At 45.1% G+C, this 23,951-nt stretch overlaps 1 protein-coding gene across 1 annotated transcript in view; it reads right to left on the bottom strand.

Moving 5' to 3' along the window:
* The window catches only part of efcab11 (EF-hand calcium binding domain 11), a gene marked incomplete at both ends in the record, with an annotated part of 88,043 nt that overhangs the window by 56,922 nt on the left and 7,170 nt on the right, over positions 1-23,951 (bottom strand). The window contains one exon of the mRNA XM_080522794.1: positions 21,149-21,239. Coding sequence (XP_080378920.1) covers positions 21,149-21,239 — 91 coding nt within the window. The remainder of the gene's footprint in view (positions 1-21,148; positions 21,240-23,951) is intronic.

Here is a 23,951-nt window from a genome sequence, read left to right as displayed (position 1 = left end):
ATTCCCTGTCCTCTCCCCTATCCGGACACGTTTGGATTGTTATCCTAACCCACGGTAAACCACAGTTATTAACCCGCAAAGGGTGCCTCCGGGTTGTGCCTGCAGCTTCCATAGGGCGCTCTACTCAAAGCGGCATAATAGCGATATTTTTTTTTTATGCTTGTTGTAAATAAAAGTTCTATGATGCATTGAAATTACATTAAACTAAGATAATACGATGGTTATCATAATTTTTCAAATCTTTATTAATAAGTAATTACAGAAAAAGTAAATGACATTTCTGTCATGGCTTCCGCATTTTGGCCGACGAGAGTCGGAATCTTGTCGGAATCATGTACTACCAAGCGGACCAATCACAGAGCTTACGGTTGCGTAGAAACTGACGCGTCCAAATTTTTGGAGATGTGCGCGTCAACCCTCTCCGTAGGCAACGCAAGGCCACGCGGGCCAACGCAAGCTACGCCGTAGCCTACGCCGTCGATTTTACGCTTAAAATGTTAAGTTTAAATCGGCCTTCACCCTCACTCTCCACTTTTAAATCCCACCTCAAAACCTACCAGTTCTCCCATGCAAACCTTCCCTACCCCTAACCATCTCCCCTAACCCTGCCACCCCCCTCCCCCCTGGACATTGCTGTGTTAATTGTTGTGTCCCGGCAGAAAAACAAATGGAGCGAGGAATCCAAACTCAAGATTGGCAAGCGTACCTCAGACAGCACAGCAACCTTTATTTTATAAAACATTTTTTAACACGTTTGAAATTCCTATCTGCCCACTAAATCTGCTTATTAGAGAGGAGAATACAGGAACCCAGGCCAGTCGAGGTGACGCTTCCACTCTTTCCATGGCAGAGAGAGTGAGTACTCACACAACCTTAGGCAGGTGATGGCATTTTCCACAGCCTGTTATCATGTGACACACGTGTGAGAACACACACACACACACACACACACACACACACACCTGGAGGGTAAATGAAGAGGAGATGCCCAACATGAGATGCACCAACAGAAGGGCCAACAGATACACTTGGCTTGAAACATTTCTCGTTGAAAATAAATGGCACTGGTTTTTGAGTGGAATTTCAACAAATAATAATAATTGAAATGGAATTGTGTGGGGTTCAGAGATGGTATTGGTAAACAAAAACAGACACATTTACAAACTGGACGACACAAATAGGCATAGGCTATAAATATACTGTATGCATGTATGCAACTCAAAACACATACAGGCTAGCACACACACACCTCATTAGAATTCCTGTGAGGTAGAGGTATGCCGGTGAGGGTAATGTAATTGTCATGGTAACTCCATACAGAGTGCAGCACTCCCAGAAGAATAGCCCAGTTTCCTTCCCCTTAATAGCCCTATTAAACAGTGTGTGAGTATGTGTGTGTGTGTGTGTGTGTGTGTGTGTGTGTGTTTGTGAGAGAGAGAGAGAGAGAGAGAGAGAGAGAGAGAGAGAGAGAGAGAGAGAGAGAGAGAGAGAGAGAGAGAGAGAGAGAGGTCTGGCAAACTGACAGTCTCTGTTAAAATACAATTTGGACGGCGAAGGGGGCAAAACAATGGTAACAAAAAAGATGCCCTTGTGATCCAACTATGTCTTGTACCTATAGTACCTACAGTATAGGCCCAGGTAATGTTACAACTAGGGCTGCACGATTTGGGGAAAAAATCGAATTGCGATTATTTGGACAGATATCGCGATTGCGATTAATTTGCGATTATTTATTTTTTAAATAGCAAAAAAAAAAAAGGGGAGTTTTTGTAAAGTGTGGCCATATCTCCGGCTAGGAAGGTTGTATCAACGTGCAGTTTGTTTGTACGTCTTCAGGGGACTTAGAGGCTCCCTCCTCTAGCACCCCCACAGCCCGAGCTACGAGTGAAAGAACTAAACTTACATTGGGTTGCTTTAAAGTTGGGTTGCTTTAAAATCAAGCTTCAGATTAAAACATGTGATGGAGCATTACTAACCTGACTCAGGTGGTTTGTTTCACACAACCATCTAGGAAAGCTTAATTGGAAGCTGTTTGGAAAAGGGCAGGTACTTTCAAAAAATACTTGGCAGGTGATTGGATGAATCTGTCTATCACCTATTTTCAGAGAGCATTACCACATGATACCATCAAACTATTAACTGCTCTAATTCTAATGCAAGGATGAGAACTTAAAAGATATGAATTGTATATCTCATCTAGACAGGTGGCTACTTTCTAAGATGATCCAGCTATTAAAATGATCATTTGGGGATACACTGTGACTATAACTGAAAGGACCACATCTAGATGACTCGGTCAACAGTCGAACTGATGAATGATAGAATGGTGGTCTCTGACTATGGAGCACAGACACACGTCACCTTGACTTAGGAATATGTGACATACTTCAGCCCAAGGCTAGGCTAGGCTAACCTCTGCGTCTTTAAAGCCGGCTGGTATGAACGAATGGTATGAGGTTATGCATACAGGACACATTCATGTTTGACAACAGAACAGTTAACTTCCATGTATCCATAAGCAGAGGTGTCAAAAGTATTCACATTCATTACTCAAGTAGAAGTATAGATACTATGGTTTAAAAAGACTTCTGTAGAAGTTGAAGTATCAACTCAAGCTTTTTACTCAAGTAAAAGTATAAAAGTACTGGTTTCAAAACTACTTAAAGTATAAAAGTAAAAGTAATGTAAGGGGGAAAAAATGCCATTAAGGACAAAAGCTTAGGCCACGCCACAGGGGCCTATAGTGCACTACCCCACCTCCCCCCAAAAAAACATTTTTCTAAAGGCCATAATGACTATTATGTTATTATTAAAATGTTAATGTTGAAAAATTTGGGATGCACTTATTTCAGACGCATTTATGCCCATTGAAAATGAACACATTTTAGTACAATGCAAATACATTAAAGAACCATATATGTGTACTACTGAGCATTAACATGTGAACACGGAAGATATGATGACTAGTTGCCTAAGTATTGTAATGGTGCAAAAAGTCAAACGTCAAAAGTCAAAAGTCAATAGCCTTTATTGGAACTGTGAGGGCAAAACCATAACAAAGTAGTGATTCAATATTTCCTGAAAAAACACACACATACACACAATCTACATCAGCATCAGAGTTACCAATAAGCTTTGTTCAGCCGCAAAAGCAGCAGGTTCTCAAAATTCTTTGAGCCAATGCATGCTCTTTTTGGCCTGAAGATCAGCCCTGCGACACTAAACAGTCTTTCACAGGCTGCTGAGGCAGGGAGTCCCGTATTAAGTTTGAGTGATAGCTGGCACACAGCTGGGAAGGTCTTCAGTACCTCTACTGTGTCTCCTGGGCACCCCAGGTACGCATCCAACTGCTGGGACGTTTCAAGAGGGCCGGTCTTCTTCAAGGAGGAAAAGAAGTCCTCTTCCTCAGACGATTGGGAGCCCTCACTGAAGTGTTTCTCGTCCTGACAGTCCAAGTGGCTTCTGATAAAGTGAAGGCCTGTGGAATAAAAAACAAAAATCATGACAATTTAGACTATATGGCAGTATTGTAACTGTGTATTGGATAGTGTTGTGTGTGTGTGTGTCATTAAATGTAATTTCAAACTAATTTCACTGTCTTCATAGAAATTACACATATTAAGCGGAAGTGAGACACTTACCAAGTTTGAGGATATTTTCGTCACTTGTCCAACAGGTCTTAAATTTGGGAACTAGAATGGCTGCGGCTATCAGTTCTGGATCTGCAAGCATCTCTCCGAAGCGTTTCTCAAGGCCTGAAAGAAGTGCAGCAATCAAAGGCTCACAGAACTTGGAGGCGACTTGAAGGTGCTGTAGCTTGGTCCTTAGCAGAGTTATGGTGGGGACCAACCATCCCATCTGCACACTGGTTTCTCCCTGAAGAACATCCAGTGCCTTTGCAACTGGGCTCATTGTCTTCGCATATTCTGCAAGAAATGCAAGTTCCACTGGAGTAAACCTGTACAAAGAAGAAGAGAAAAACACAACATGGAACATTAAGTCTACTTGATGTAGCACCTTCAACTGGAGGAACTGATCATTAAAAAGGAAAAATATTGTCATCTGAGACTTTTAAAAATGAAGTTGTGTTGCTACAAATCACATTCATAGTAAATATGGGGACTGCATATTGGCATAGTGCATACGTGTTCTACAGTATTCCAAGTATAAAACTGTGACTTAATCTATTGTTAATCACTTCATTAACTGTAAGGCAGAAAAACAAGCACTTACTTGGGTGTATCTAGTTCACTGCAGACAGCTGCAAGGGCTCCCTCGCCTTGTTCTCGTGTTATTCTCACTATTCTTTCTACGGCTGAGAAGAGTGAATTCCACCTTGTAGCAACAGGCCTTACGAGTTGGAGTTTGCAGTGGTCTTCAATTACTTCAGATGCGGTGGTTGATCTTGAACTTTTATTCCACAGGCTAGAGCATTTGGCAAATGTGGACCTTGACACGCGCTTGTACAGTGGGTTGACCTCTGCTTTTGAAGCATCAACTGTGGACACTAAATTGAGGAGGTGGCAGGCGCAGCGATGGTGCTTGGGTAGCTGGTATTCTAAGTAGTCATCTTCTTCCAACAGGGCTCCGGCATCAACAAATTCAACACCCTCAAGGCTTTCCTCTTCTTCATCGTTATCATCATTTTGGCCACAATCATCCTCTTCTCCATCACCCTCTCCTACAGGTTCAGCATTGTTGTTCTCGTCAGTCTGCCCATAAACTCTGAAGGCTTTCAGGAAGTTTGATCCGTTGTCAGTTGTAGTGCGAACGATCTTCTCTCTGACATTGAATTCTGTGTGAATATCATTTAGGGCACCAGCCAGGGCAGAAAAGGTATGTGACCCTTTAAGTTGCTTGCATGCCAGGGCAGCACAGGATCTCTGCATGGTCTGGGGGTTAAACCAGTGCGCAGTGACACCAATGAAACCGCGACGGTGTGCCGTCCAGCAGTCTGTTGTTGTTGCTATGAACTCAATTTCACTAAGGGCAGCTTTCAGTTTTCTTTTCATTTCAACAGAGGCCTTTGTGACTTTGTTAACAACAGTATTACGCGTCATGACATTCGTATTTGGCTGAAGATGTTGCACAAGCTCAATGAAGCCCTGTTGCTGAACAATGTGTGGTGGGTGCAAGCCTTGGACAATGAATTTGAGGACTACTTCATCCACACTTGCCTGGGACACTCTTCGAGCCTCCCACAGCTTGGTTTGTTTGGAGGGTGGGGTCAAAGAACCTTCAGTGGATGACTTCCTTTTGAGGGCTGTTGAAGAAAGTTGCGTGTACCTCTCTAGACGAGTGGGGTGTTTCTTCTGTGGAGAAAATGAATGCACAGGCACAGATTGAGATTCATATTATTTCTCTCAAACCACAAGCTGAGACTATCTAGGACTTCCGCTGTATTAAATGTCACGCTGGAAGTTCATGAATGGAGGTCAGACTACAAGTTAGGGAGCAGTTTCACTGGTCTATGCAATTATGTTGAGCAGACCAGAATATTGCCACTTAAAGCTGTTTTAGGACCACAAGCAGCTGCTGGCATGACTGAAAAGTAACATTATTGTTAATGGCACACACCGCGCACATTTCTTCTCCCGTGGGAACATAATTAACTCTTTACAGCAACAAACACGGTAAAACTCCGACCTCAACACATGAAGGATTACAAATGAAACATTGAATCATAGCCTACTGCTAGCAAGCAAACCATGGGATGTTCTTAGCCATAGCAAACATTGCAAATTTACCATTAGTACGTTACTAGGTTACTACAAAATGTCGACTGATAATAACAAACTTTCAGCTTACCTCAATATGCTTTTTCAAATTAGACGGTGAGTTTTTGAAGGCCATTAGCTTGTGGTACTTGGGTGCGCAGAGCTTGCAGCGCATTCGAAAGGAGTTGTTTTTGCATCCAACCATTTCAAAAAATTCTTCCAGGTACGGCCAGGGATGGAGAAGGGTTGGCTGATCTTCCTGGCTATCAACCTGGTTGATGCTGGTGCTTGGTTGGGACATTTCGCTGTTATTTTGAGTCTCTGGCACGGTCACGGACATCTTTGGCTACATACATCTGCTTTCCTTGCTGGAGTGTGATTTGTGTCATGTGCAGCAGATGGAATGCATCTCGTACAAACCAATAGGGTGTCGGAATGGTATAATGTTTATACTTCGTGCATCTTATACTACTTCCACAGCTCCGCCCCTGGCTCATCAGACGTCGATCAGTGAACGATTAAGAGCGCCCCTGGCTCATCAGACGTCGATCAGTGAACGATTAAGAGCGCCCCTGGCTCATCAGACGTCGATCAGTGAACGATTAAGAGCGCCCCTGGCTCATCAGACATCAATCAGTGGACGATTAAGAGCGCCCCTGGCTCATCAGACGTCGATCAGTGAACGATTAAGAGCGCCCCTGGCTCATCAGACGTCGATCAGTGAACGATTAAGAGCGCCCCTGGCTCATCAGACATCAATCAGTGGACGATTAAGAGCGCCCCTGGCTCATCAGACGTCGATCAGTGAACGATTAAGAGCGCCCCTGGCTCATCAGACGTCGATCAGTGAATGATTAAGAGCGCCCCTGGCTCATCAGACGTCGATCAGTGAACGATTAAGAGCGCCCCTGGCTCATCAGACATCAATCAGTGGACGATTAAGAGCGCCCCTGGCTCATCAGACGACTTATCTGGATAGTTTTTTTTTGTGTGTGTTTTTTTTAACGATGAAAAGCTGTAATGAAAACAAGCTGAAATGCAATAGGAGTAACGAGGCTATTTTTAAAATGTAAGGAGTAGAAAGTACAGATAATTGCGTGAAAATGTAAGGAGTAGAAGTAAAAAGTCGGCTGAAAAATAATTACTCCAGTAAAGTATAGATACCCAAAATTTCTACTTAAGTAAGGTAACGAAGTATTTGTACTTCGTTACTTGACACCTCTGTCCATAAGCCTGCTATACTATATAAACACCAACCCGCAGGTTGCTGAGACTGTCAACTCTGTGTCTGTACTTTAACGCCGGGTTAGCATGAGTAGCTAAGCTAAGCTACCGTCTCGAAGACTACAAGTTAGCTAAGCTAAGTTTAAGGCTGGACTAACAGCACCGACATGCACTTGGCTGGTACAGTTAATATAGTGAAATTGTACACTTACCTGTCGCAATTATAACATACTAACGTTTATCATACGTCCAGTAAGCCAAGTGGTGTCTAATTGTCTCCGTTACGTTAGCCCAAAGTCTCATAATAATTGGACTGACTGTCGTGACACAACCTATGCCTGCGTTCGTAAATTCGCTCTGAGAGCGCCGGGTTCAAAGTCATAAAGAGACCAAGTAATTTGATTGGACAAGAGGCATTCCATGAGTGCTGATCAAATTTCCAAAAGAGGTTTTAATCTCAATGTGACTTCCTGGTAAAATAAAGGTAAAAAAAAAAAAAAAAAAAAAAACGCAGGCAAATCGCAGGCTTTGCGATTAGCTAATCGCATCATTTCAAATCGCGATTTCGATTTAAAATCGATTAATCGTGCAGCCCTAGTTACAACCATGCTACAACCAGGACATGGTTCCTCACATCTGCACCTCGAGGTCTGCAGTACTGCTGGTTGTCATCCTCCCCCCCTCCAATCAGGGACTGTTCTAGAGCCACTAACCAATCAATGCCATTCGTCAATCAATTAATTAACTACCAGGGAGGAAAAGAAAAACACAGTACTACAAACCTTTAGGCTTAAATATCAATACAATGATACTGGATATCCTGATACTGTTCTGAAAGGCAGCTTCTGGGAAGAGAAGTGGAGCTCAAAATAGATTTAATATCCATTTTAATGCACCAAATCATTTGCCGAGGGCTGCAAGGCTGCTTTGTCTCAAAAATAACTAGATGATGAAATGACAGATAGGCCCACGAGGAACAAAGAGAATGACATAGCCGCTAAACGGAGTGATTGTTTGAATGCAGTAGGACAAAGAAACAGAAATAATCAGTGATTACGCAAACAAGGAGTCCCCTACAGACCAGAGTAATGTTAATGAAGTGGATGAAGAGGGAAGAGAAGAAGTGTTTGTGTGTGTATGTGTTCTCAGTGTTCATTTGGCGTGTTGATGGAGTCATCAACTGAACACGTACATATGAGATGTCTGAGACAGAGAAAGAGAGAGAGAGAGAGAGGGAGAGGGAGAGGGAGAGGGAGAGGGATCTAAGAGCATTTACCCTATTCACTCACTGATGAGATGATGAGACTGAAGAGATGTCTGAGACAGAGACAGAGAGAGAGAGAGAGAGAGAGAGAGACAGAGAGAGAGAAAGAGAGAGAGAAAGGTAGAGGGAGAGGGATCTAAGAGCATTTACCCTATTCACTCACTGATGAGACGACAGGAAGAAGGATACGAAGGGGGGGGGGGGGGGGGGGGAACGTTGACAGAAGATGATTCTATCTACTCCACAGCCAGAATAATCAGCTTGACTGTCTAAAGGCCATTCACAGTGTTTGTGTGTACAGTATGTGTACATACCTCTCAGGGGAGCAGAGAGGAAAGGAGAGTGGGGAAGGGAGGAGAGACAGACAGAAAGAAAGAAAGAAAGAAAGAAAGAAAGAAGGAAAGAAAGAAAGAAGGAAAGAAAGAGTGAAAAAGAGAGAATGACTGCCCTTCTCCTTGTAGGGATTTCAACCTAGCGAGCTCCTGCGGTCAGGCGGCCAGTAAAGCGGCGGGCCAGCGATACCTCCATTCAGTCTCCGACAAAGACAGCGTAATTACTCTGATACAGAGGCATGAGAAAAGGGCAAACTCTCAATATGCAGTAAACGCACTCACGCTGGGGCCAGATAGAGCTGATTTGCTACTGATCTACAGGACTTCCTTTTTTCCCCTTTTCTTTTTCCATTACGCCTTTTCCTTTCTTTTTCCATTTTCTCTTTTTCACATCTCTTCTTTTCTTGCTCTTAAATACTGTACGGGCCGTTTCTCTTTTTCATCCCAGACTGTCATGCTCTTCCTATTGTATACACCTCCCTCTCCCTCTCTCTCTATAAAAGCCCAGTCTTGTAAAGGTGCAAACCATCATGGCTGCTTCTTTGCAGTACCACACACGTGGAGCGAGAGAGAGAAAAAGAAAGAGAGAGAGAGAGGGCGATAGTGAAAGAGAGAGAGAGAGAGAGGTGTTAATGAGTTGTACTCTAAGTAACCTCCTTCTATAGCTTGAGGGTCATTGATGATGAGGGTACATTTGCATGCATATTTCTGATGTTAAAAAAAGCATCCCTCCCCTCGGCAATTTTATAGGACATAAACTCCACCAAGAAGTTCAATTCAAGAAGGATAATTAATTCACTTATTCACAAGTCTCTCATTTTACAGATTAGAGAGCCACGAAGAAAAGAGAAACACAAACGCAGGCTGACCCCTGTCTGTAAACACACACACACACACACACTTACAAAACAGTGTTGCGTTAAACTACCAATAATAAATCATACACACTCAAGTGCCACGCTCCACAGATATCCGACTCAATTACTCCCTTCTAAAGCCCAATTTATGCTTCTGCGTCGAATTTACGCGTGGCTACGCCGTAGCATACGCAAGGGCTCTCCTAATTACTTCTGCGTCGCGTTGATCCCCTCCGTTGGAACGGTGTACTCATAGTGGCATAATCGCGATTTTTCTTGTTATGCTTGTTGTAAAGAAAATGTCCATAATGCATTGAAATGACATTAAACTAAGATAATACGATGGTTATCATATAAAATCAAATCTTTATCAATAAGTAATTACAGAAAAGGTAAATTACATTTCTGTCATGGCTTCCGCATTCCTACGAGAGAGTCGGAATGTGACGCAACTAAGCGGACCCAATCATAGTTCTTATAGATAACTTTACATTAAATATGTCTATCAAAGTGCCCCGCGGTGGCGTAGCGGTCTAAGCACTAGCCACTAGTGCAAGCTGCCCACCGGGGACTGGGATCGAATCCCGGTCTCGCCAGACCCGGATATGGCCGAGGCACACAGGGAGCGGCATATTGAGCGGCCGCTCCAGAGGGCGGTATAGGACTATTTCCGGACAAGGATCCGTCGCGCAACAGCGCCCCCGGGGTGCCGGAATAACGGTGCTGGGCTCGAGGAGCCAGTCAGCTAGTCTGCCTGGCGATCTCCTCTGGGGCTGCCGGCCACGGGGTCGTGCGGCGGATCCTACGCAATAGGCAGGGGATAATTGGATGCTAGGTTGGGTTCAATTGGATACCAAATTGGGTGAAAAAGGGATAAAATCTGGAAGGAAAAAAATTAAAAATTAAATTTAAAATATGTCTATGATAAATATAATTTACAGCCCTGGGGCTCCCTGTAACTAATCATTTATTTCTAAATAAACAGGATTGTACATCTCGTAAATGTGAATCGCGCTCCTTATAGGAAGGCTGTGCCTGACGCTTCCATAGGGCGCTCCGTTGGAACGGTGTACTCAAAGCGGCATCATTTTTTGTTATGCTTGTTGTAAATAAAAGTTCTATGATGCATTGAAATGACATTAAACTAAGATAATACGAGAGTCATCATAATTTTTCAAATCTTTATTAATACAGAAAAAGTAAATGACATTTCTGTCATGGCTTCCGCATTTTGGCCTACGAGAGAGTCGGAATCATATCGGAATCATGTGCTACCAAGCGGACAAATCACAGTGCTTACGGTTGTGTAGGCACTGCCGCGTGGTTACATTTTTGGAGAGGTGCGCGTCAACCTACGGCGTAGGCTGCGGGCCTACGCAAGCAACGGCGTAGCCTACGCCGTCGATTTTACGCAGAAGCATAAATTGGGCTTAAGGCTGAGGAGTTGCAAATCTGTATTCCACTGTCGTATTCAGTCCAGTCAGTAGCCGGTCATTAACAGAAGTGGAATAACAACAACAACAAGAGCTAGGGGTAATAAGGTACGATGCTGCATCCCAGTTCTCCACCTTAGACTGCAGTCTCCACCTTAGACTGCACGTGCTGACGTGCTGACGTAATCAAAGATGGCGCCGACCATGGCTGCTATGTTGCTACAGCTTGTTGTGTTCTGTCTGTTCTGTGTCTCTGTGTCCTGCCTAACGTCGTACACAAGCGACGTTCTACAGCACATGAGGGGTTTAACCCCACCGGACATCTTCCCCAAACTACTCACCCGTTCCACGGACATTCTGGATATGCTTGTGAGGGGGACCGCGTTTTTCGCCAGAGCTGTGAGGTGGATCAGAAGGCAGCGAGGTCGGAGAGCTGGCTGTTTGGTTCGACTTCGGCGGAGAGGAACGCGACCACCACTCCCGGGCATATTCCTGAGCAACGTGAACTCCCTCTACAATAAAATGGATGAACTCCGGTGTCTCGTTGCAAGGAACAGCGACTTCCACTCCTCGGCTGTCTTCGCGTTCACGGAGACGCACCTATCTCCATCTGTCCCCGATGAGGCGGTGGAGCTAGAGGGATTCTCCGCGTTTCGGGCTGACAGAGACTTCGAGGCGGTGAGCAAGTCTAGGGGTGGGGGGTTAATGTTCTTTGTTAACGTGCGCTGGAGTTCCGAGGTGACAGTGCTCCACAAACACTGTTCCACGGCTATAGAATCCCTATTCATCCTCTGCCGTCCTTTTTATTCCCCCCGTGAGTTCAGCTCATTCATTCTCGCGTGTGTCTACATTCCACCTGATGCGGACGTCACCGCAGCAGTAGACACACTGGCAGAGCAATTGATGAGTGTGGAACGTAATTACCCGGACAGTTTTGTTGTTGTTTTGGGGGATTTTAACCAGGCTAATCTTAGCCGGGCGCTCCCCAAATACAGGCAGCAAGTCACGTGTCCCACCAGGGGGGTGAACACTCTGGACCATTGCTACTGTACAGCTCGTCAAGCCTACCATTCTGTCCCCCGTGCTGCACTGGGCTACAGTGACCACATCCTCATACACCTGATCCCTCGCTACAGGCAGAGGTTAAAACTGTCTAAACCTGTTGTACGGCGATTCAGGGTGTGGTCCAGTGAGGCATGTGAGCAAATCTGCGCCTGGTTGGAGAGTGCAGGCTGTGACCAGGACTTGGTGGAGTGGGCGGGGCCAGAGGCTGGTAACAATCTGGATGTATACACAGACACTGTTACATCATTTATCAGCCTTGGCGAGGAGGTGTGTGTCCCCCTCCGCTCCAGGAAGTCCTTCAACAACGACAAGCCCTGGTTTTCATCCCAACTCAGGCGTCTGAGGTCAGAGAAGGAGGTGGCTAGGCGCAGTGGGGACGTGGACCGGGTCAAGCAGGCCAAGTACAGGTTCGCCAAAGCGGTGAAGGAGGCGAAGCATCGCTTTTCGGAGAAGCTGCAGAAACAGCTCTCTGAGGGGGATTCCGCCTCCGTCTGGAAAGGCCTAAAGACCATCACCAACTACAAACCCAGGTCCCCGCTGATGTCCGACAACCTCCCCCTCGCTAACGAGCTGAACGAGTTCTATTGTAGGTTTGAGAAAGAGAGGTTCCCGCCCACCCCCGCCCTCTCCCTCCACACCCCCCGGCTACAACCACCACCCCCGTCCCCCAGGGGGGTCAATGTCCCTCCTGCTACCCCCACCCTCCCCCCTCCCCCCCCCCTCCCCCCTCCCCCCCCCCTCCCTCCCCCCTCCTCACCCGCCCCGCCCACCCCCACCCCCCTTTCCCCACCCCCTCTCTCTGTCACAGTGCGAGAGGTAAACAGACTGTTTAAGAGGCAGAATCCCCGGAAGGCAGCTGGTCCGGATTCCGTCTCTCCCTCTGTCTTGAAGCACTGCGCCGACCAGCTGGCCCCGGTGTTCACCAACATCTTCAACGCCTCGCTGGAGCTGTGTCACGTCCCAGCGTGCTTCAAGGCATCAACCATCATCCCCGTCCCCAAGAAGGCCAAGGTCACAGGCCTCAACGACTACAGACCCGTCGCTCTGACCTCCGTCGTCATGAAGGTCCTGGAGCGCCTTGTCCTGGCCTACCTGAAGCTCATCACGGATCCTGTGCTGGACCCCCTGCAGTTCGCGTACAGAGCCAATAGATCCACGGAGGACGCCGTGAACATGGCTCTGCACTACGTACTAGAACACCTAGACACTGCAGGCAACTACGCCAGGATCCTGTTCGTGGACTTCAGCTCGGCCTTCAACACGATCCTCCCACACATCCTGGAGCACCAGCTATCCCTGCTGCAGGTGCCGGTCTCCACCTGCAGGTGGATCACGGACTTCCTGACTGACAGGTCTCAGCGGGTGAAGCTGGGGAAGAGCATTTCCAGCTCCAGGACCACCAGCACGGGCTCCCCGCAGGGCTGCGTCCTGTCTCCAGCACTATTCTCCCTCTACACCAACAGCTGTGTCTCCCGCCACCCCTCGGTCAAGCTCCTGAAGTTTGCAGACGACACCACCCTGGTGGGCCTCATCTCCGGGGGGGACGAATCTGCCTACAGGGGTGAGATCGAGGGGCTGCAGAGATGGTGCAGTTTAAACAATCTGGAGCTAAATGCTCTAAAAACAGTGGAGATGGTGGTGGACTTCCGAAGGAAAGCAGCCCTGCCCCCTCCCATCACGCTGGGAGGTACCCCGGTGGCCTCCGTGGAGTCATGCCGCTTTCTAGGCATGACCATCTCCCGGGACCTAAAGTGGGAGCAGAACACCGAGGTCCTCACAAAGAAGGCCCAGAAGAGGATGTTCTTCCTCCGGCAGCTGAGGAAACTCAGGCTGCCGAGGTCCATGATGGTCCAGTTCTACACGGCCATCATAGAATCCATCCTCACCCACTCCATCATCACCTGGTTCCCTGCTGCAACGACCAAGGACAAGGCCAAGTTGCAGCGGGTGCGACGTTCAGCAGAGAGGGTGATCGGCTGTCCCTTGCCCTCCCTCAACTCCCTGCATGACACCAGGGCTCTGAGGAGGGCAAGGAAGATCATGGCTGACCCCTTCCACCCCGGCCACAGCCTCCTCACCCTGCTTCCCTCTGGAAGAAGGTTGCGGCTGCCTAAGGCACTTAAGGCCCGCCACAGGCTCAGCTTCTACCCCTCAGCCGCCAGGCTGTTAAATGACTCTGGCTTCCCCCCCCCCCCCCGCCCCCAAGTCTGCCCAGGACTGAACTGGACTCAAAAAAAACTCTGCACTGCACTTTACTTTATACCGCACTATCCAATGCACTGTTGTCTGTCCTGTGTTGTTGTTGTGTTGTCCTGTTTTTTGATATGTGAAAAAAGTATAAACGCACTTGCTGTGGTGACGAAGCAAATTCCTATATGTGTAATGCATAGTGGCAATAAACGTTATCTCAATCTCTCAATCTCAATCTCTGGTGTACTTCTCCACACAGATTTTTCTAAAGGGAATAGATGAGTGTAAGAGTTTATCTCAGGGAGTGCACACAGTCCATACTACAGGGCAGGGGTCCCCAAACTACGGCCCGCGGGCCGAACACGGCCCGCACCCACACTTGGACCGGCCCTTTGAACAACGTGTAATTTCTAACTGCAATTGCGGCATTGCACCGACGTGGTGGCGGGGGCGCTGTTTCGCAAATAAGTTAGCTTTCGTGTTTGCTAGCGAAATAGCTGATAGTTGATGTTGACTGCTCAAGGAGAATACATATTTGAAAGTACAGAATGCCTGAGAGCCTTATATTGCATTATATTACATTACATTTTGAATGGTCATCTGGTGCCTGAATATTGTGTTTTCCTTTACATAAATAATGACATTTCCACCATAAATTGATGCAGAAAGGGCACAAATTGCATCTAAATTCACCAGAATGCAAGAAATTAAGTGTTTGATGCTCGTTTAAGGACCCCCAGACAGCCCTGCTTCATGGGTCCCCCCTTGTATGATGAGGGTCCTCCCTCAAGTATCAGACTGTAAAACTGATTATATTTCATTGACATATCACTATAGGTGATATGATGCGTTTTGTGTAGCTATGTGCAAGATGCTGTGTGCCTATCAAATATTGCAATACTCATTGTGTAACCTTAAACATACTTTAAGTGTGTCCACTCTCAGGACATAAACTGACCACTCTGAGTCAGCATGCGTTTCTGTAACTGGACCTGAGCCAAATATAGAGATGGGGACCAGTTGGGATCTAAGGACAGGGGAGCCTTGTGGTGGTCAGCCAGGTGGTAGACTTATATGGGTACTGGGGTCAATAGATCAGTATATTTGGGAACGAACGGTCAGCTGACTGAGAGTCAGGTAACTGGTGACCGGAACAAACAAACCGTTATGGTAGGGAAGCAGAGGCAAGCTAGCTTCTAACTTTAGTATGTAAACATGTATGACGGGTGACCGATGATTGGCAAGGGACAGCTGTTTCCGGTGTCAGCGGAAAATCTAGCATATAAGGCCGCTACAAAGTGTCATTAGGTACGAGTCTCTCACCGTTGCTTGCCGTGTATTGAGAGGCTGGTCCAGCGCTGTGTATGGAATAAACTATTATCTTAATTGTCTACATTGAGCATTAATTCATTATCATAAGGAAGCAACACTCTCGGTCTCCGCATTCATCTGACATTCATCTTAGCAAATTGGCGTTTAACGAACAGGATCCTAGATTCAGCGAGACAGGTGAGGCAGATAAACCAGTGTGGTTGTGTGCTTAACCTGAATTGTTGTTCTAGAGGAAAAAAAACCTGTAATTTTTTTCCTTGAATGAAGGAAAGGGGATGAATTTGATGATGGGGGGGCCAATGACTAAATTTGACTAAATATTGAAGGTTGAGTATTGATGTGCGCATGAAGATCATTTATCCACATAGAATTATGCGTTATAAAGGACAGAGCTGCTAGGTGTCACTCTGGAGGAGATTAATACTGATACTGGATATTGATTAATTCATAGAAGAATTGATTAAACGGAATTGGGCATTCCGTGGGTTTTTATTTATGTTTTTATCTGTAAGGTACAGACATGTGTTTATCTGTATGGTACAGAAATATGGTATTGTGTTATAGCACAGGATTTGAAACTATGAAGAAGAATGTTGATTAAGATGGTTAAATGAATAAGGTATTGACACGCAAGTGGTTATGGTATGTAATTTGAAGTGTGATCTAAAGAAAGTGTTTTAAAGTGGTCTAGTAATGTGGTATTATGTAGAGAAACAGGATAATGAAAGATATAGGTCAGCGGTAAAAAAGACAGTTGTAGGACGATAAGAAGTTGAACGGATACGGTATTTGTGTTAATGTTAGAGCGCAACAGATTTGAGTGACAAGATTGATTTATTGAGACAGGAGAGAACAGATGAGACGTGGATTTAAATGACCTTGATGAGACGCAATGCAACAGACTGAATTAAAGTATATGACACGAATGGTGTAACTATAAAGCTCTAACGAGACAATTTAGATAAAAGAATTCCTTTTTACTAACATTGTGTGCAGTGTAATTAATCAAACATGGGGAATCGAATGTCTAGGACAGCAAATTGTGAAAAACGGATTATTAAGTACAAGTCGGTTAGGGACTTGCCACGAGGGGAAAAGAAATCTATTAAGAAACTATTGGAAATTGATCCACACATAATTGATATTCCGATAAAATACACTGATACAGTGACACCAAAAGGATGGATTTTACTTAAATTAGGACCATTCTATGCAGAACCGTTTCTAACAAAGATTGCGGAATGGAGTGACGATAATTTCCCAAGTATCGGGAGTTTTGAAAAGAATAAACTAAAGATTATTGATGAATATTTGATATCAAACAAAAGCATTTGCGACCCATTATGGGATATTGATTACATGAAAGAAGTCTATCAAGCATGGGTAATAATGTCTAATCAATGGCCTGGTAATATTGTCAGAAAGAAGGAACACAATAGGTTTAACCCTATACCCAAGGTAAAGGAGATACGGAGCGTGTCTCCTCCTGTACAGCCGGAACAGGCGGAGCAGTCTGTGATACGCAGCGTGGTTCGGGTGCAGGCACCATTGTTAAATATAGAGGAGAAAGTACTGTATAAACCATTAACCCTAACCGACGTATCTGCAATCATAGTCGACGCACCCAGACCCTTGATTAACCCAAAAGGATTCATAAATTGGTATGAAACAATGTTGCTACATGGTAATTTGAATGGCACGGATTTAAGATACATTCTGATCACGTTAATGCCAGATGTTGAAATTGATACTTTGATAAATGCTTGTGAAACTTTGAATGAAGATAATGATGGGCCATGTAGAGGTAATACAATTAATGAACGGCATGATGGTCCCTCTGTTGAAGATCGACCTAGGATATCGAAGACACCTAAAGAAAAGGATTGACGATATCCCTATTTGTTAAAAATGTATAATTATGTAACAAACTATGGAAAAACATGTGATTTGAATTAATGATGGAAATGATACCTACTTCATTTGTAATGAGTAGTTAGACATAGCAATGAGAAACCTATTTGGATATTTTATCCTTTAAACAACAAAGGTTTTTATCCAAAGGAGGTGATTATTAATCAGAGTAGTTTTAACCACAAAGTGACCTTTTACTCATGCCAAGTCAATTGTGGAGTGAGATGTTTGTTCACTTTGTCAGGCCACATGACTGGGAACTTGCATTTGTCCATGGGAAAAGTCATTTAAAGACGATTCCGGGGGAGGAATGCGGGATCTCAACCATGGGGAAAGAAAGAGAAATAATTAAAGTTACTGTCCATTAGAGAAGACAAAAAAGAGTGAGCTGATATGATGCGTTTTGTGTAGCTATGTGCAAGATGCTGTGTGCCTATCAAATATTGCAATACTCATTGTGTAACCTTAAACATACTTTAAGTGTGTCCACTCTCAGGACATAAACTGACCACTCTGAGTCAGCATGCGTTTCTGTAACTGGACCTGAGCCAAATATAGAGATGGGGACCAGTTGGGATCTAAGGACAGGGGAGCCTTGTGGTGGTCAGCCAGGTGGTAGACTTATATGGGTACTGGGGTCAATAGATCAGTATATTTGGGAACGAACGGTCAGCTGACTGAGAGTCAGGTAACTGGTGACCGGAACAAACAAACCGTTATGGTAGGGAAGCAGAGGCAAGCTAGCTTCTAACTTTAGTATGTAAACATGTATGACGGGTGACCGATGATTGGCAAGGGACAGCTGTTTCCGGTGTCAGCGGAAAATCTAGCATATAAGGCCGCTACAAAGTGTCATTAGGTACGAGTCTCTCACCGTTGCTTGCCGTGTATTGAGAGGCTGGTCCAGCGCTGTGTATGGAATAAACTATTATCTTAATTGTCTACATTGAGCATTAATTCATTATCATAAGGAAGCAACACTCTCGGTCTCCGCATTCATCTGACATTCATCTTATCAATAGGTATACATTCCATCCAAATTCAACTGTTTAGACTTTGTTTGCATCCACCAGTGCTCTCCTGCGCGCAATTGCTTTGCGCAACCGCCTCCATTCCACTCCGTTCCATATTATTTTATGTTAGAGACCAACCCAGGACCCCCATCACAGAAAGGAAAAATTATGTGGCCCTCACAGAAAAAAGTTTGGGGACCCCTGCTACAGGGGAACGGTGGAGAGAACTGGGACACAGTGTGATGAGATGGGAATGGAATCCATCCAACAGCATCCCAACTCTTCAATCTCTTTCCCAGACGTGTTCACTCCTCTACACGAAATGGGTGGAAGCATGGACGAAGAATTGTCTTACTTCACAGGGAACCGACTGGCTGCCAACTCCAGTTCTTGAGGAGGCCTTTTTCTGTTTTACCTTGCTCTTAATGGAATGTTTTAATGTCAGTGATTGGCTAGGGAACACACAAACCTGGACTCCCAGGTCTAAAATAGGCACTAATTAAAATAACAGGTTGACAGGTTGGGCAACCTTCCAGGAGTTGATTTGGGGAATCTTGTCAAAAGAAACAGGTCTGTACAGTACCATGACACCTTCAGGCCCTAAGGATGACGTCCTCTTCCTGTCTCCTTTCCTTCATCTGCACTGATTAGAAACACACAGGATAGGTGAAAGTCATATGGTGGGGATGCTTGTATGGAGTTTGCTCCAACCTGTCCAGTTCATTGATATTAGGCCATATTAGGGCAGATGAAGTCACTTTAGACTATTGAGATGATGTCAGTGTGTGTGTGGTTATGATATGATGATCCAAATCAACCCCTAATCCTTGGACAAGTGCAATTTTTAAAGAGTTGGACAGTTCCTTTATCAATGGTTTTCATGGCCTGGGGTGGTCCAGTGGTCTAGTACCACAGTCTACAGTGCACACATATGCCCATGTCAGCATGGGTTCAAATCCGGCCCATGCCGTGCTGACATGTCCTCTCTCCCTTCTTCTCCTTACTTTCCTGTCTGTCTTCACTATATCTGTCCAATAAAATGGGAAATATGAATGGGACTGCCCCACTGCCCCCAAAAAAGGTCTTCGTCCTTCTCTTTAGTGTCTATTTCCCTAATGCTCTCTCTGTATGCCTCATTGCTCCTGGGAAGATTGGTGATGTTCCCATAAGAAATAGGAATAGGAACACCAAGATGCAGAGTCCATACAGGTGAGGACAATGAGAGGGAAGAGAGGGAGAGTAAAGTGAGAGAAAAATAAAAGGGAACAATAGAAGAGAGATAGAAAAGAGAGATCGAGGAAGATGGTGAGAGGAGAGAGGGACAGGTGAATGAGATTGAGAAAGCAGAGGATATGTAAAGAGAGAAAGGAGCAAGAGAGTGAGGGCAATACAAAAAGAAGGAGAGGGAGAGGAGATAGCACAGGGGAAGGTAAAGAAAGAGAAGAGAGGAATACATAAGAAATGAGAGGAGAGGAGGAGAGGGGATGGAAAAGGAAAGGAGAGATCTTACATAGTTCCTCATCCGCCTCTCAGTTGTGGCAGGTATTTAACAGAACAGCGATGACTGATAGTTGCTCTGGAAACAGAAGAGCAACAAAAGGAGAGTGAAAAGCGAAGGAAGGAGAGAGGAGGAGAGCGAGAAAGAGAGCGATGTGGAAAAAAGAAGAATAGAAAAGCATAGAGGCATACAATGAAGAAAGGGAAAAGGAAGGGAAAAGGGGGAAGAAAAGAAAGAGAAACAGACCAAAAAAAAGACAGACGAGAAAGAGGCATAAACAACTGCAGGCGCCTTTTCGAGGTGCGGTGGCAGTCGCCACCCGTCGCTGCGTGGCCGCGTTGCCATGGTGACAGTAGCCTGGGTGAGCGGTTGCCGTGTTAGCGGAGACAGTGAGAGAGAGTGGGGCTCAGGAGCATGCGGCCGTAAATCTGGAGCGTGTAAAGGAGGCAGAGGACGTGCGCCGTTAATGTATGTGGTAAGTGTGTGAGTGCATATGCGGTGTTAATGGTGTGAATGCCTGCAGAAAGATCTCCATTGTTCTGCAGTGATTATGACAGAAAGGACAGCACAAGGCCTGCTCTTTCCCCCAGAAAGACAGATAACACACAAACAGAAGAAATACCCCACACACACATACACACACACACACACGCACACACACACACACACACACACACACACACACACACACACACACACACACACACACACACACACACACAGACACAGACACAGACACACATACAGACACAGACATACACTTTATAAAAAGACATACACAAACACATGTTTGCACTGAGACACAAACACCCATATGAAAAATGTGACACTGTAGTAACCACACACACACACACACACACACACACAACACGCACACACAGCACACACTCGTGGGCGCGCACACACACACACACACCTGGGGGCTTGGGCTCTTTTGGAGTTGCATATGGAGACAGGGTGGGGAGCTTTCTCTCCCTCTCCCCCACCCCCCTCCTTTCCCTCCCTCTGGGTTAGTGTTATTATTTATCACTTTGGAGTGATAATCTGGACTAAACACAGCCCTGGGCTTGAAGATAAACTTCTCTCTCTCTCTCACACACACACACACTTTTTTTTTCCCTCTCTTCTTCTCTTCCTCTGTTACTTTCACTCTAACACCCCCCCTCCCCCATCTTATCCTCTAGCCATTCCTCCTGCCATGCTGTATTAAAAGGTAACTCAGCGGGAGAGGAGGGAGGAAGAAAGCGGATGGAGGAAAAGCAGATGGCAAGATTTCACGGCCACACAATGACTTTTAGTTTATCATTCCTACCGGAAAGCCTCCAGTACGGTCCTCTCAGGGAGCCGTGGAGCCACACGTCTGAAGGCGGCTTTAAAGTCCTCCAGCTTCAGGAAGCCATGACCTGAAGACCAAGTACAGGAGCAGAGTTAGATAACTGGCCTGGGTGTGCACAAACACACACGCACATGCATGCACACACACACACAAACACACACACACAAGAACGCAACCTTGACTTACCCATCCAACCTGATAGCATAGTAACTAGACAGATGCACACACACAAACACAGGCAGGTTGTGGCCATAGACAGGCAGTGGAACAGAGACATTGAGCTGCATTGAAGTTTTAGAGGCACTTTGTGATGATGATGCTTTTGTGTGCATGTGGGTGTGTGTCTGAGTGTATATGTATGTACAGGGCACTGAGCCATACTGTGATGAAGATGTGCCTTTGTGTTTGTCTGTGTGTGTGTGTGTGTGTGTGTGTGTGTGTGTGTGTGTGTAACATAATGATGACTCTGCTGTCTAGCTTCCACCATCCCATTCTTTGCCACAGGGCCTATCGACTGTTAATGTATACAAGCATTCTTCCAGACTCCCTATTATTCCAGAGCTGTTGTCAGAAAAAGATAATTAACTATTAATGCAGATTAACTATTGATAGACATTAAGAGTGCTCCGGTCCCGCTCAACACAGAGAATCATACACACAGGCAGAAATTACAAACAAACACACACGCACACAAACACACACACACACACAAGAAACACACACACACACACACACACACACACACACACACAGACAAGAAACACAAACACACACACACACACACACACACACACACACACACACACACACCAGTCTGATATACTACTTTTAATGCATTTAGTGACAGTATGTGTGTGTGTTAATTAGGGAATGGGATAGAGAACCGGTTCCACTTGAGAACCGGTAACACATTTTTCGATGCATCGGATTATCATCAGGGTATACGTCTTGTCAATGCCAGCATGTTTTGCGCATGCGCTGACAGGTGCGCATTGCAAAAACGTGTGCGTCAAACTCGCAAAAAGGAGTCATGCCGGAGTCTAGGAAGAAACGGTCCAAAGCATGGCTTCATGTCACAAAAAATGACAACATTGCTACTTGTAAATAAGCTCTGAGAGCGCTGGAGTGCACCCAGTGTGCTCTCTGGTCGTTCAGAAATTCAGAGCGCTCAGAGAGTCTCCATTCGAAGATTCAGAGCACTATTTTCATTCCTCAAACCACAGATGTAACGCTTTGCACAAGCTCACCGATATAGCTAGCTATCGGCTTCATCAAATAATGATTACAAAGCTAGACAAGGTTGTGTGTTGCACAGCTACCGCAGCAAAGTAACTGCAGTACATTTGATTATCTCTGCCCATAGCGTAAATCATTCTTGCCGATTGTTCAATAACACATTTTGTTCCTATTGTTATTATTATATGTAAATTAGCTAAGCATTGCGTTCTCTGTTTACAAACATTGTCAGGTTTTCACTGGTAAAAGTGTAGCTGTGTTCTCTGAACGACAATAACCTGTACATTCCAACAACAAGACTTTTTCAGGACTTCAAAATAAAAGCATGAGGTAATAGATCACTGTAACGTGATCAACGTGGGATCACAGCATTTTATAATATTTTTCATGAATTAAGGAAATATTACGTTGCATAAAGTATGTACAATCTGACTGAAAAGATGGTTCAGTCCGAGCATTGCGTTCTCTGTTTACAAACATTGTCCAATTTTCACTGGCCAAAGTGTAGCTGTGTTCTCTGAACGACAATAACCGGCATGTTCAGACAATAACACGGTATTGCAACTTCAAAATTAAAGCGTGAGGTAATAGGATCACTGTAACGTGATGGGATCACAATATTGAATCATATTTTTCATTAATCATTTTCCATTCTTTTATTTGTATATTTTTCTATGTTTAAATGTTATGTTCAGATATTATACACTGTGTTCAGAGACTCAAGATAATAAAACTGCTGCGTTGACACTGAAAACCTGTGTAGGCCTTTTTTTCCACACAGAAAATTGATCAGAAATCGATAAGAGAATTGATAAGGAATCGAACCGATAAGCAGAATCGATAATGGAATCGGTATCAATAACTTATCTTATCAATTACCATCCCTAGTGTTATGCATATGTGTGTGAGTGTGAGTGTGAGTGTGAGTGTGAGTGTGAGTGTGAGTGTGAGTGTGAGTGTAAGTGTGTGTGTGTGTGTGTGTGTGTGTGTGTGTGTGTGTGTGTGTGTGTATGTGTGGGTGTGTGGCAAGAGATCTAAGTCTCTTGTCACAGTTCTTTTTGTCTCCTCCTTTTGAGGAGGCGGTTTTGGACAAGCATTAAAGGAGCCGGCCGTCTCCAACACAAAAGGTCTTCTTCACTAATGGCAGGTGACTGGGGTTAATGAATAGAGCTCCCTGGGTATTAACAGATGTAATCATCAGTCATCTGACACTGCTCTCTCTCTCACACACACACACAAAACAGATGTGCATACTACACACACACACACACACACACACACACACACACACACACACACACAGTGACAGACACAAGGCATGCACGATCACACATAGACAGAGTGACACTCACACACACACACACACACACACACACACACACACACACACACACATCCTCCCTCGCCGATATAAATTCAGAACAAAATTAATTAGTTAATTATACTGCCTTGTCCCTGTGGAACAGCCAGCAAACAGCTGCTGAAAAAAAAAAGTGCGGGGACGATCTTCACAGAACGTACGCACAACCTATATTCAACATTC

Source organism: Nansenia antarctica, assembly GCF_963989245.1.
Source record: "Nansenia antarctica genome assembly, chromosome: 1".
Taxonomy (NCBI): Eukaryota; Metazoa; Chordata; class Actinopteri; order Argentiniformes; family Microstomatidae; genus Nansenia; species Nansenia antarctica.
The sequence above is the reverse complement of the archived record's forward strand: the minus strand, read 5'-3'. Positions and strand labels throughout refer to the sequence as shown.